This window comes from Gorilla gorilla, chromosome 5 (genome assembly GCF_029281585.2).
Source record: "Gorilla gorilla gorilla isolate KB3781 chromosome 5, NHGRI_mGorGor1-v2.1_pri, whole genome shotgun sequence".
NCBI lineage: Eukaryota > Metazoa > Chordata > Mammalia > Primates > Hominidae > Gorilla > Gorilla gorilla.
The window spans coordinates 83131888-83145603 of NC_073229.2; the positions used below are offsets into that span (position 1 = coordinate 83131888).

A 13716-nucleotide genomic window follows, 5' to 3' on the forward strand; every position below is an offset into this window, starting at 1 on the left:
CAAGTCACCTGCCCAAGGTCACACCAGCAATCCACAGAGCTCAGATTATTTACAAGAATAATTATATTCTTCATTTAATTTGATCCTTCACCTACTCTTAGTTAATGATATCATCAATTTCTCACCAGGCTAGACACCAAAAATGTGTCTTTCTCTTGGGGAACTCTTCTTCTCCAACATTTAATTGGCATTAATTCATATAAATGTTAATCTCTAATCTGGCCCTATCCCTGTCTACTCCAAATGCTGCTCATTTTTATCTGCCTTGGATGATGGACTTGTTTTCTCATTGGCTCCCCTGCCATAAGACGGTTTCTCTGTCTCTGTCTCTGTCTCTCTCTCTCTCTCTCTCAATCACTGTAAGTCTTCTGCATCAACCACAGTGATAATTGAGTAGTCTTTCGCATAAACAAATATGACTACTCTCCTCTTTAACAAACTCTATTAGTTCTATGTATTCGTTCTCAATGTGGTAAACAAAAGCTTTCAAAATTTACCCCTGATGTTTCGTTTTTCAGTGACTGCACTCACTGAAACATATAGTGGTGATGTGTGTTAGAGATGTCATATATTTTCATTCATCAATTATGCAAAATAAATTATTATTACAATATATAGATGTAATGCTTTGTTCTCTGGTATACATTATTACTGGAAAATTAGAGTTATCATAGATAGGATTATTGAAATGTAAATTGTTTTAATTAAATACATTTTAAACAAATTATAGAACTTAAAAATATTCCAGACATCATCTTTTTGAATATAAGTGTAATTAAATAACTTCATAAAGTAATAATTTCATAACTTAATTCAAATTAGCAACTGTTAACTCATGTTATGCAAAGTTCTCTTATTAGTAAGATTTTCTATTTTGTAAAGCTATTTTCTTATTCATTTTAAATTGTAGATACAGTTCATCATATTGTTTCAAACAGAAGACAACAAAATTCTGTTTCATTTCCTTTCGCTAATGCTAGCACCACTAATGATATCAGTACAGCATTGGAAGTGAAATTTAATTTTTAATGCTAATTTTATTTTCTTTTTATGTATATAGTATCAGATCTGTATGTTATATGGGATTAAATAGTGAAATCTTTCAATCAAATTTTTCTTCTAAGAAGATATATTAAAATCCAGACCATAAAGCACTAGCCTATTTTCAATTATTTAAATGGATTAAAATCTTAGAATAAGGTTTCTCTGAAATTAAAATCTTATATAGTCCACTCAAAAATGCCAGCTGCAAAATTCTACTAAGGGATATCCATAACAAAGCAAAATCTATTACTATGATGATTTCATAAAATCAAATGCAGATAAATTTATTGTTTTAATGCCCCCCCCCATTTTAAGGCATACAAAATAGAAAAGTGTGTGCCCTCTCTAGGCATCCTAAATTTATACTTACGTTGAACCACATAAAGCTGTAAAATTGGCATTTGTTGAACTACAAAAGTTGCAATTTCATATGATTTAACTTATGATTAAATCCATTAAAGATGACTAGCAATGATGTCTTTTTTACCTCATCAAGATGAGATTAGAAATGTACACGGTTTTATAAAACACTCATCCCATAAAAAAGTACAGTATTGTATTATGTCATATTAATTCTTAGCATAAACAAATGATCTTGAACAGCATTAGAGAGCTTATTTTTGATTTTTTAAAGATAAAATATAAATAAGCTCTAGAACACATTCAGAAGTTTTGCTTTTAGTGAAATAGAATTTCCAGAATTACCGCATTTTACCTCTGGTAAATAGTATTCCTTGATATTTTATTTGAGAATTTATCATTCTTAACTTTTTTTTTCTGACCAGTGAGAAACATTTTGAGATATTTTTGATTTAAGTGTTACAAAGATATTTTGATTTAAGTGTTACAAACAATGGCTATGTTGATAGTGGTTGAAAGTATTTGAGGTATAATTTAAGTAAAAAAACTGAACCTGAAAAGTATCTTAGCATATCTTAAGATAATTTTTATGTAATATATGAAATAATATTTAGATCTCTGTCCTTTAGAGATTTAAAAGCCAATTATAACAAGATGAAGAGAATGATTAAATCACATAGTTGTTCTGTGAAGGCTATGAGTATTTTTTACATTAACTCTTTTCAAACCAATGCCTTCTATTAAAAGCTTGAACAATTCAGAATCCTGCAAAACAAATTCTAATACAAAAAGATACCAATTTCTTTGCAAAGTAAGCAAAATCAAATAAAATCCTCTCTGATCACCAAGAAGAGCCATAAATACCCTCTGAACTTTAAATATCCTTACCATCAGCCATGCAAGAAGTGTTCTGGCTTTCTGGGCTGATGGCATATATGTTATCTGTATCTATCTCTGTATCTCTATCTAACTACTTCCTTATCTGGGAAGACTATATCAATTCAAGAACCATTTAAAGCACAGAAAAAGTTTATAGTTTTCTCTTCATACAAGGGTATCTTGGTTTGAAGAGGTGAATAGTTGTATCATGTGTGTGTTCTAATCCTGAGGATAGAACAGTAAAGTAGAAAATCTCCGGTTTGCTGCCTTATTTTCTAGGGGTAGTTGTTAAAAGTATAAAATGTGAATTCTGGAGTCAGACTGTCTACATGACCCCAGGTAAATTTCATACACCTTTCTCTACTTCAATTTCTCACCTGCAGATGCTATTTATCTCCTAGTATGGGGGATTTGGTGACTTAACATGTGTAAAGCTCTTCTGTGCCTGATAAGCTTTCATCGTTATTGCTTTTGCTGTGGTGGCAGTGATTGTGGCTGATGTTGTTGTTTACTGCTAGTGATAATCATGACATAAAGCAGGACAAAAAAAGGCCTGCCATCATCCTTAATTTATTTAAAGTAAGAATGAATGTACCTTGAAGGAGCTGTGGGAGCTATTCTGATCCCTCTGCCTCTAATACCTCTGCCACGACCAGAGTCCTCTGAGCCATTTAAGTAAGATAATTCACGTAGTTGTTCCTGACGAATTTCATCATTGTAGTCCTGGAGAAAAAACATGATGTGATGAGTTAAAAACGGGACATGCCGTTCCCAGAGTTGGAAAAAAAAAAAAGAAACAAAACAAAACGCAATAGGAAATAATTTTTTTCATTTGTTTCCTGGAACCTTATATGCAAAAATATAAAATGATATTAAAAAGTGTATATACTTTAAGTTCCTATTTTTATATAGAGAAATTGAAATTGCTTCTTTTATCAAGAAAGTACTCAGCAGGACATCACATTAGATTTGCTGAGATATCACATGATGTGTTAGCTGGAAAAGGGAAGATAGCAACATAAAACGAGAACTTGGAATGTGATAAAGTTATGATTGTTAATATGACGATTACTACAAAATAACTTCATTTGAATGAATGTGTCTAGACTACGAATGACTACATGATATTCAAATAGCTTCTGATGCATAAACAAAAAAGGGCAATCCCAAGGGCTCAGAGTAGATACTGAGCATGTATTACAACCATAAAGAAGTATGATAGTATGTCCCTGCTTCAGACAACAAGCAGCTGCAGAATCCAACTAAACAGCTTGATGTGAAATATTTATTTATTTTCATTATTTATTTATTTACTTTTTTGAGACACAGTCTCTGTCGCCCACGCTGGAGTACAGTGGCATGATCTTGGCTCACTGCCGCCTCTGCCTCCTGGGTTAAAGCAATTCTCCTGTCTCAGCCTCCGGAGTAGCTGGAATTACAGGCACACCACCATGCCCGGCTAATTTTTGTATTTTTGTTAGAGACAGGGTTTCGCCATGTTGGCTGGTCTCGAACTCCTGGTCTCAAGTGATCCACCCACCCGGGCCTCCCAAAGTGCTGGGATTACAGGCATGAGCCATCCTGTCTGGCCACAGTGTGAAATATTTAAACACAACAAATTTTCTATGAGTTCCAGTATTAGGCTAAGGGAAAGTGAGAGCCAGAGAAAAAGGTAAATTTCACAATAACAACCAGAGATTCAGTCAAAGTCAAAGGGACTTTTTCTTTATCAGGGTGGAAATACACCAGCCAATTCAAGAGGAACCAAGAGTGGAGCTGAATCATTAAAGGTAAATGCTACCTTCAAAAAACAAGTGCCAGTATCACCTGTTTCTCTTTTTGCTAATCAATACACACACACACACACACACTCACACACCCCTGGTTGAATAGCACAAAATTGAGTAATTGGTTATTTGTGCCAAATGGCCAATCTGATCAATTATTATTCTGGAAACATAGTTTAAGTGAAATCAATCTAGTGGCTCTTCTAGTAGTGAAGAGAGGGGTCCAGGAGTTAACACCATATTTGTAGAGGTTTGGCTAACAGATATGATGTTTGAGGCCTAGCAGTGAGACTAAAAATTAAGAGTATCATCTGCACCAAATGATATAAATGTAGCTCTGCATATGTGTGGTATTGATGAAGACTGTGTAGGGTCACCCACACACCTCTGTCTAGAAAATGGCAGGGAAGCATTCAGCCCACAAGGATTTCTTTGGCACAGCTTTACCTCATGCTCTAGAAACTGCCTAGATTACAAGGAAAAAGCCCTAAAGCATTTCACTTAATTTTATTTTTAGCATGTTGCTTTCATGTTTATATTCTTCAGCACCTGATTATAGTGATAATAGCCTCAACACAGCTGACAAAAGAGACATAGAGTAGAAAATTATAGTTTCTAACAAGCCATATATTATTCAATTTCTACCTCCTAATTTTCTCATTCAAACAAGTAAACTTAAGAATAAATATGTCTATTATTTTATTAGAATCAGGAAATATAATGAATTGCCACTACTGAGTGAACTGACCAGGTACTATCAAAATGAAACATTAATCCCATAATTTTGCAATGTAATGTTTACCAGTTTCAAAGGGGATCTTTGCAGCTTCTTCTCTGAGGAAAACACATGGATACTCGGGGTGCTTATGAGTTGTAGGAAGAGATGGACTGTCATTGTTGGCAAGACTGAGGGTTAGAATAAACATTTTTAACAAATTGCAATTGAATTCAACATATATAGAAGTGTACCTTAAAGCATAAATATTTTTTACACCGGAATCAGAAAATATAAGAATGTAGATGTGATCTTATCCATTTTATAATAATAAAGAAGATGAAGAAGAAGAATGAGGAATAGGAGGAAAAGGATGAAGTCAAGGAGGCTGGGGAAGAGAGAGAGGAAGGGCAACATATTAATCAGATGGTGTCACAGACTAAGCCAATTTGTTCAGGATTCCCTGCATCCATATCCTTAGATAGTTTCCACCACACTGACTCTGGGATTTGCCATGTGATTTGCCTTAGCTAAAACATCATGAAAAGAAGCAGAGATTAGAAAAGTGCTTGTGTATTGGAGCTCTCCTTTTCTTCTTACTGGAAACCCTTATGCCACCTGGTGAAGAAGGCTAGGCTAGCTTTCTGAAGGATGAGAGGTAACGTGAAGAAAGGCTCCAGTCATCCCTGCTCTCCCTGCCATCATGTCCGAGCACCCAAACATAACAGTGAGGATTGAATCTCCAGATATCCTAAGTCATCCTGTCCCAGTCAAGCTGGTGCAGTCAGAAAAATCACCTGGCCAACCCCAGAATCTGGAGAAATAGATAATAAATCGCTGCTTTATGCTAGTAAGTATTGCGGTGGTTTGTTTTGTGCAAAAGCTAACAAATACAGAGGGGACCCGTCAGCATGGTACATGAGAGATATACTTCAGGAGCATACTTCAGCAGCCTCTCTCCAACCCTGCCTACAGGGGGAGTTCTTGGGTCCATGTGTGATCTGAATGTTTCTTGGAGCAGGTGTAGCCTTAGTTGGAGGTGAATATATCCGAATGTCATATCTGGTGTCGCTACAGTTTGAATTGCCCATTTAAATCTTTGCTCAGAGTCCATGCTCACCAATTCAACTGCATTGGAGTTCAGCTCCTAGACAGAAATCTACTAACATGGAGGGAATTTCTTATTCTTATTAATATGAATATTTGACACTGCAGGTTAATTAGTAGTGTAAGCAAAGCAACTAATATAATGTAACCAAATTTCTTATGAGCTTAGCTAGAGGGCTATACTTTGAGAAATAAATCACCTGTCAGAGTTGTGGTGGTCAAGAGAATACAGACCAGCAACTACAGATGTAATTGACCAAAGACTTCAGTTGCTGTGCTCTAAAATCCTATTGCTTCCAAGGCTATGCTACCCAAAAGCTTCTCCCAGCTGATAACCAAATGTAGTTAAATGCTAACATAGATCCATTCCTGGCCACACAGGATTCCTCTAACTATGCCTCCAGGGATTCCTTAATAGCACCGCTGAACTTACCTTATAACTTCACTGCACCAGGGCAATCCATAAGGATTCCACTGCTCTTTCCTCGAGGTCAGACATTGTAGGGTGAGGGGTCTCCAGCCTTCCTTGGCTCCTTCTTTTGTTGTCACAAGAAGATTTTCCTAACATAACTCTTATATGTTTAATCCCATTATTACATCTGCTTCTTGGAGGACCCAAACTAATATATGGACTGCTGATAAAATCAAGTTCCTAAGATCACAAGGCTGAGAGCTTTGGTAAATCCATTTATGATAATGATAGTTGAGCCTATCCCATTCAACATACTTTATACTATGTACGATTAAATTGGACTGCTTGTTACTCTTACTTTAAAGTGGTTAGAGAATGGTTAAACATGAAACTGATTACTGACGACCAAAAAGGGTAGTAATGAGTATTTTTAAGAAAATAAATTGTATGTTGCCCAATTTTTTCAATACTTTACTTAATAAGAAAATAACAAAGACTCATGAAGATGGGCAAACACAAACCATATTTTGAGCCAGAGATTGGAACAAATTGGCTGACACAGAGAAATTGTGGCAATAATGAAAAGAATAGTGCGTTCATGTGTGTAGTAGGGTATGAGAGAGAGAGAATATGGGCAATCACAGGCCATGTAAGAGTGCTCTAGTAGAAAATATATGGTATGAATGGGAAAGGTAGAAACAAATGAAGTTTCTAGGTGCAGAAATAGCTAGACGTATAATGACTCATTAGCCAGAGAAAAAGAGGAATGAAAAAAAAATTGAAGGTGGAGCATTCATATTTGATTCGAATAACCTTACATTTAAAATGTCAGAGAGACCTTCAGGCTTATCTTAGAAATTCAGATCTGGGTTAAAGGAGTACATTTGAGTGTCAACTACACATACTTGTGATAACTGAAGGATGAAGACTGTAAGAAAACAGTAAAATTATGTATAGAGACAGAACTTTTCTAATCATAATTTTAATGCAAATTTATATCACAGAAAATAGTTGATTTATCATTTGCAATATCTTTATCATTACATGTTAAATTACCCAGATTTTTAATAAATTCTGGTTTTCCTGATTAGACAATCAAAACATATGTGCCACATTATTTATAGCAATGAGGCACCTAAATGCTTAAAAATATATATGGAACAAAACTTTTCTTTTCTTTTTTTTTTTTTTGAGATGGAGTCTCACTCTATCACCCAGGCTGGAGTGCAGTGGCATGATCTCGGCTCACTGCAACCTCTGCTGCCCGGGTTCAAGCGATTATCCTGCTTCAGCCTCCTGAGTATCTGGGATTACCGGTGCCCACCACCACGCCTGGCTAATTTTTGTATTTTTAGTAGAGACGGGGTTCCACCATCTTGGCCAGGCTGGTCTTGAACTCCTGACCTGGTGATCCACCCGCCTCGGTCTCCCAAAGTGCTGGGAATATAGGCGTGAACCACCGCGCCTGGTGGAAAACATTTTTTAAAATGTCCAAATCTAGGGATAGTTGAACTCTTAAATACTGTCTAGACTGAACATATTCTGTGCATTATAATTTTTGCTATTAAAATTTTTATCTTCAATTATTATGGGTATATAATATGTATATATTTTTATAGAGTAAATGTGATGTTTTGATATAGGTATATGATTTGTAATAATCACATCAGGATAATTGGGGTATCTATCACCTCAAGCATCTGTCATTTCTTTGTGTTAGCAACATTCCAGTTCCACTGTTTTAGTGATTTTAAATTATACAATAAATTATCGTTGACTATATTCACTTCATTGTGCTACCAAATACTAGATCTTACTCATTCTATCTAACTATATTTTTGCACCCATTAACCATCCCAACTTTCCCCCCTCCTTCCCACTATTCTTCCTGGTCTCTGGTAACCATCATTCTACTCTATCTCCATGAGTTCAATTGTTTTAATTTTTAGCTCTCACATATGAGTGAGGACATGTAAAATTTGTATTTCTGTGCCAGGCTTATTTTGCTTAACCTGACGACAGTTTCCATCTACGTTGTTGCAAATGACAGGATTTTATTCTTTTTATGGCAGAATAATATTCCATCCTGTATACCAACCACATTTTCTTTTTTCATTCATCCATTGATGGATGCTTAGGCTGATTCCAAACATTGGCTATTGAGAAGGGTGCTGCGATAAACATGGGCATGCAGATATCTCTTTGATATACTGGTTTGCTTTTTTTTTTTTCTTTTGGATATGTATACCTAACAGTGGAACTGCTAGATCATATGGCAGTTCTATTTTTAGTGTTTTGAGGAACCTCCATACTGTTCTCCATAGTGCTGGTACAAATTTACATTCCCACCAACCAGTGTATGAGGGTTTCCCTTTATCCAATTCCTTGCCAGCATTGCTTGTCTTTTGGAGAAAAGCCATTTTGACTGGGGTGAGTTGATATCTCATTGCAGTTTTGATTTGCATTTCTCTGATGATTAATAATGTTGAGCATTTTTTTCACATACCTGTTGACAATTTGTATGTCTTCTTTTGAGAAATGTTTATTCAGATCTTTTGACCATTTTAAACTCAGATTATCTGCTTTTTTCCTATTGAGTTGTTTGAGCTCCTTATATATTCTGGTTATTAATCCCTTATCAGATAGGTAATTTGCAAATATTTTCTTCCATTCTGTGTATTGTCTCTTCACTTTGTTGATTGTTTCATTTGCTGTGCAGAAGCCTTTTAGCTTTCTGTGATCTCATTTATCCATTTTTGTTTTAGTTGCCTGTGCTTTTTGAAGTATTACTCAAGAAATCTTTCCCCAAACCGATGTCATAGACAGTTTCCTCAATGTTTTCTTTCAGTAGTTTCATAGTTTGAGGTCTTACATTTAAGTCTTCTATCTATTTTGATTTTATTTTTGTATATGGTTAGAGATAGGAGTCCAGATTCATTCTTCCTTATATGGTTATCCAGTTTTCCCAGCAACATTTATTAAAGAGACTGTCTTTTCCCTAATGTATGTTCTTGGTACCTTTGTCCAAAATGAGTTCTTGTGCATTGTTTTTAGAACATATACAATTTTCTAAACCCTCAAAGTTTTATATTATAGTGCTTTTTTCCAGTCCTTTCTTAAGCATTAAGTCTAACTTTGAATTAATCTTCATTCATTAGTACAGGAGTCTAGCTGAAACTAGAACATCCTGTTGATGTTTATTTGTTGCATGTGTTGCTGATGCTTCAGTTATATAAAACTTTACAGACTTGAGTAAACAAATTATTCCAAGTTTAGCTTGGAAACATTATCATCAGAAATATACTACATATTAGTTCACTTGAATAGTATTGAGTTCTAAGATTTGGGAGTCATACAACACATATGAATGAGTGGTTATAGTTTTATAGCATTTATAAATTTTATGCTCAACTTGCTAACATAGATATTCATTAAAAAGTAAAAATATGAGTTCATAAATGGTAATGAGATAATTTATACTTACATAATATTATTTTAGTATTGTTTTATTACTTTAGTATTAAAACATCCTGGAGAGATAAAGAGTTAGAGATAGACAAATAATTACCTAAGTATGTGAATAAGGACAAAAGAGACAAAGGAAGGTAAAGCTATGGCAATTTAGAATGAATGGAAAAATTAATTTTTAGTGGAAAATTTAATTTCCAGTCATTAAAAATCAATACATAGGCTGGGTGTGGTGGCTCACACTTGTAATCCCAGCACTTTGGGAGGCCGAGGCGGGCAGATCACAAGGTCAGGAGATCGAGACCATCCTGGCTAATACGGCGAAACGCAGTCTCTACTAAAAATACAAAAAATTAGCCGGGCATGGTGGTGAGCGCCTGTAGTTCCAGCTACTTGGGAGGCTGAGGCAGGAGAATGGCATGAACCCGGCAGGCAGAGCTTGCGGTGAGCTGAGATAGCGCCACTGCAGTCCGACCTGGGCAAAAGAGTGAGATTCCATCTCAAAAAAAAAAAAAAAAATCAATACATAATAAAAGAAAAATTGACATATGTATTTCATTTTTCTGGAAAACTAGAATAGTACAAAATTTGAATAATCCCTAGGCCTACCCGTATTATGAAGATAATGCTCCACTTGTCAAAAAAATGTAAGTTATATCTAGGGATAAACCTTAATGGTATGTTAGATAGAATTACAAATTACTGGGATTCCACACTTCAAATAGTAAAGAATGCTTTACTGTTTTGGCATATACCTGCAGTAAATAAAATATCCACACTCAAAGAAAATTCCTCTTCCAAGATGAATTATAAAGTAGCTTTAAAAATGATCATTAGTTTAATCTATGGCTTTGATTTCAGACAGAAAAGACTAAAATTAGAGTGAACCTTTAAAGAATCTACTGGGGCTTAAATAGCACATGCGTATCATATATAGATTTTTTTTTTGAGATGGGGTCTCTCTCTGTTGCCCAGGCTGGAGTGCAGGAGCATGATCTCAGCTCACTACAAACTCCACCTCCTAGGCTCAAGAGATTCTCCCACCCTAGTCTCCTGAGTAGCTGGGACCACAGGTGCAGGCCACCATGCCCAGCTAATTTTTTTGTATTTTTGGTACAGACAGGGTTTTGCCATGTTGCCCAGGCTGGTGTCGCACTCCTGAGCTCAAGTGATCCGCCCGTCTCAGCCTCCCAAAATGCTGGGATTACAGGTATGAGCCACCATGCCTGGTCTCATAGATATTTTTTATAATTGATCTGGATTTTATATTTATTTTCCTGTAATGTCCAAATAATTTGCTTTTTTGCTACCAAAATAAATTTTAAAACCTTGTTATTTGAAGTAATAGCAAAGATATTCACAATAATTTTACATGTTCCTTTTGTCCAAGGTAAGGCCAATTCCCCCTATGAAATAATTTCCATGAAATTCATGAGTGCTCCTTTTTGCCTCTCTGACAAGGCCCTCCCACCGTGACACCATATGGTGTAAACAGTATACACAAAAGCTCAGAGCAGACAGATGTTTGGATGTTCCCAGAAAGGACTTATGCTCATAGTCTGCATATTTAATGTATATGCATAATTTCCCAGTTACGTACACTCATGTCCATCTGTTATGATGGCATTTTGCCCAAATACAAATTGGGAAGATTATTTCACTTGCATATGGATGCCAGGTAATGACAGGTGTAGACAGGCTACCTGGTGGTGCAGTGAGGGACCATTTTCCTGCCAAATTCCTTCTTCTGAGGATACAATGGACGCTGGTGCTGCACATTTAAAACTGTGTTTATAGCCACTGGTAACATGTGAACATATACTCAGCTCTGGCAATGCCAAGACTTTCAGAAATCATCGGAAATGATATGTAGGGAAATGATATGTAGTCTTTAGCCTTTCTGGGCCATGACAAAGAGAACTGGAATTTTCTCAGCTCCTACAAATAGATTAGGGCACTTTTACCGGAATAGTAAAGAAGGTGTGGGAAGTGTTGGGTCCTGCCCAATATCAGACTTGCAACTAAGTTGGAATGGGTAGGAAGCTATTTCAGAAAACAACTAGCGCTGTGGTGGATGTTATTTAGCAAAACAGAACACGCTATTAAATAACATCTCTTAGCCAACACAGGGTGAGTTTTAATCAGCCCAGGCTCAGAACCAGAAAAAACGCATTATTAAAATGTAGTCAAAGAGCAGTCAATGAAGATTTATTAAGCATCTGCTTGGTGCATGGCTCTGTATAAGTTTTGTATAAAGGCTTTATAAAACTTATTCATCAAGGAAGATTGGATATCACAAAGTCAAAATGTTGTTGGCTTTGTATCTTAAATGGTGAGTGACTGTAAATGTCTGTACCTAAACAATGTTTTATCTTATTTTCCCATTACTAAGGTCACATTGCCCATTACTCATCATCAGAGAATAAGATAGTATCAATACAGATAGTATGTAGACATTTTGCAGGAAGGTTGGAAAGGCTTATTTTCTATCTTGTTTTATTTGATTTTATTTAACTTTGGCCACACAAGGTTTTAAGGCCTCAGACCTTGTGAATGAGCAACAAAAAACTTATGTATTTGGTGTTATGCTTTTACCCATCCTACCCTAGAAAATCAATCACTCTTCAGGTTAAATTCAGGATAGTAGATAAATGTTTAGATAATATTAAATGACAGACTTGACTTGTAATTCTGAAAGTAACAAGTTCCATTTGTCTAGGTAAAGTCAAAACAACTACTTTTTTCAATAAATGTTCTTGGCAAATTATTGTACACATGATATACGAGCTCTATTTCATTTAAAGTCAAAATAGGTGTTGATTTAATACTTCAGCAAGTTATCCACCTTCATTTAAAAGTATATAAAATGAACTCTTGGTTAACACAGAATTGATAGGTCTCAGTATGATCTCTTGGGCCCAAATTCTTAACCAGGAAACTATAATGATAAAGAAACACTGAGAGAAAAGTGTACGCATTTTATGCATAAAAGAGGTTGATAGGATATAGGTCCTGTGGGTGATATTTTACCAATAACCTAGGAATTCTAGGCCTTCCTCTGGACGTGGAAAATTTATATATTCAAGACAGGGATGCATTTAACCTGTTAGATGTTTTTAAGTTCCTGAAGGAGTTTTGCTAAATAAATCATCCTTTTATGTAGTCAGTGCATTTCTGAGGAGCAAATAAGTAGCAGCCACTAATGTAGGTTCTGGGGAGACAGTGGAGGAAAGTTCTGATCCAGGGGAGTTAAAGTGCATGTAGATGACTAGATCCCTACACTTGTTCATGTAATGTAATGGTAAACAACAATTAAAGAACATTTCAATAAAATAGTATGCAAGGATCGAAGCCTTCTTTAATACTCTCTGAATCAGTGCATGCTCAATTCAACTTTGATCCTTTTTGTTGGTTTAAAATATTTAAATTATTTACAATATTATACCAATTATTTAGTGGCTGCTGCTTTTTGTTTTATTTTTAAAGTGTTAAATTCTACATTTTTGTTTTAGAAAGAAGGACATTTGCTATATTTCTTCATGAGAAAATCCCTCCTAGAAATTCTCCTATATTTTTCCCCAAATTAAAATGCTGTGATTATTCCTTCTAGCTGTATTTTTGACAAGCTACTCTGTCATAGTAACTTTCTTGAAGCTCTTTGTAAAGAGTATACAATATTGCCTTGCATGCCACTTCACAAAAATTGTCCTTTCATTTGGCTTGCAGTTTCTAGCTATCCCAAATTCAATCTTGAAAAAAAAAAACACCCTACATACTATTCATACTATTCTTTCGGAATATTTAATCATATTAGAATAGGATAGTCCTTAAAAACAATTATTGCGCCACTTTTTCTAACCAACATAAAGCAACAACAATTGTCAGATGAGGAAAGTGAATCTAACACAGAAAATTAGCAAAGCCAAGCAAGAGGGAGAGAGAGC

The 13716-nt window shown here is 35.4% G+C and overlaps 1 protein-coding gene across 5 annotated transcripts in view; it reads right to left on the reverse strand.

Annotated features, from left to right (window-relative positions):
- KHDRBS2 (KH RNA binding domain containing, signal transduction associated 2) overlaps positions 1–13716 on the reverse strand; it is a 659289-nt gene that overhangs the window by 268618 nt on the left and 376955 nt on the right. For all 5 annotated transcript variants that reach the window (XR_008681200.2, XR_010134273.1, XR_008681201.1 and 2 more), the window contains one exon: positions 2879–3006. Coding sequence is in view for 2 of the 5 variants with exons in the window: in XM_019028692.4 (XP_018884237.1) it covers positions 2879–3006 (128 nt within the window). In the remaining 3 variants the exon portion in view is untranslated. The remainder of the gene's footprint in view (positions 1–2878; positions 3007–13716) is intronic.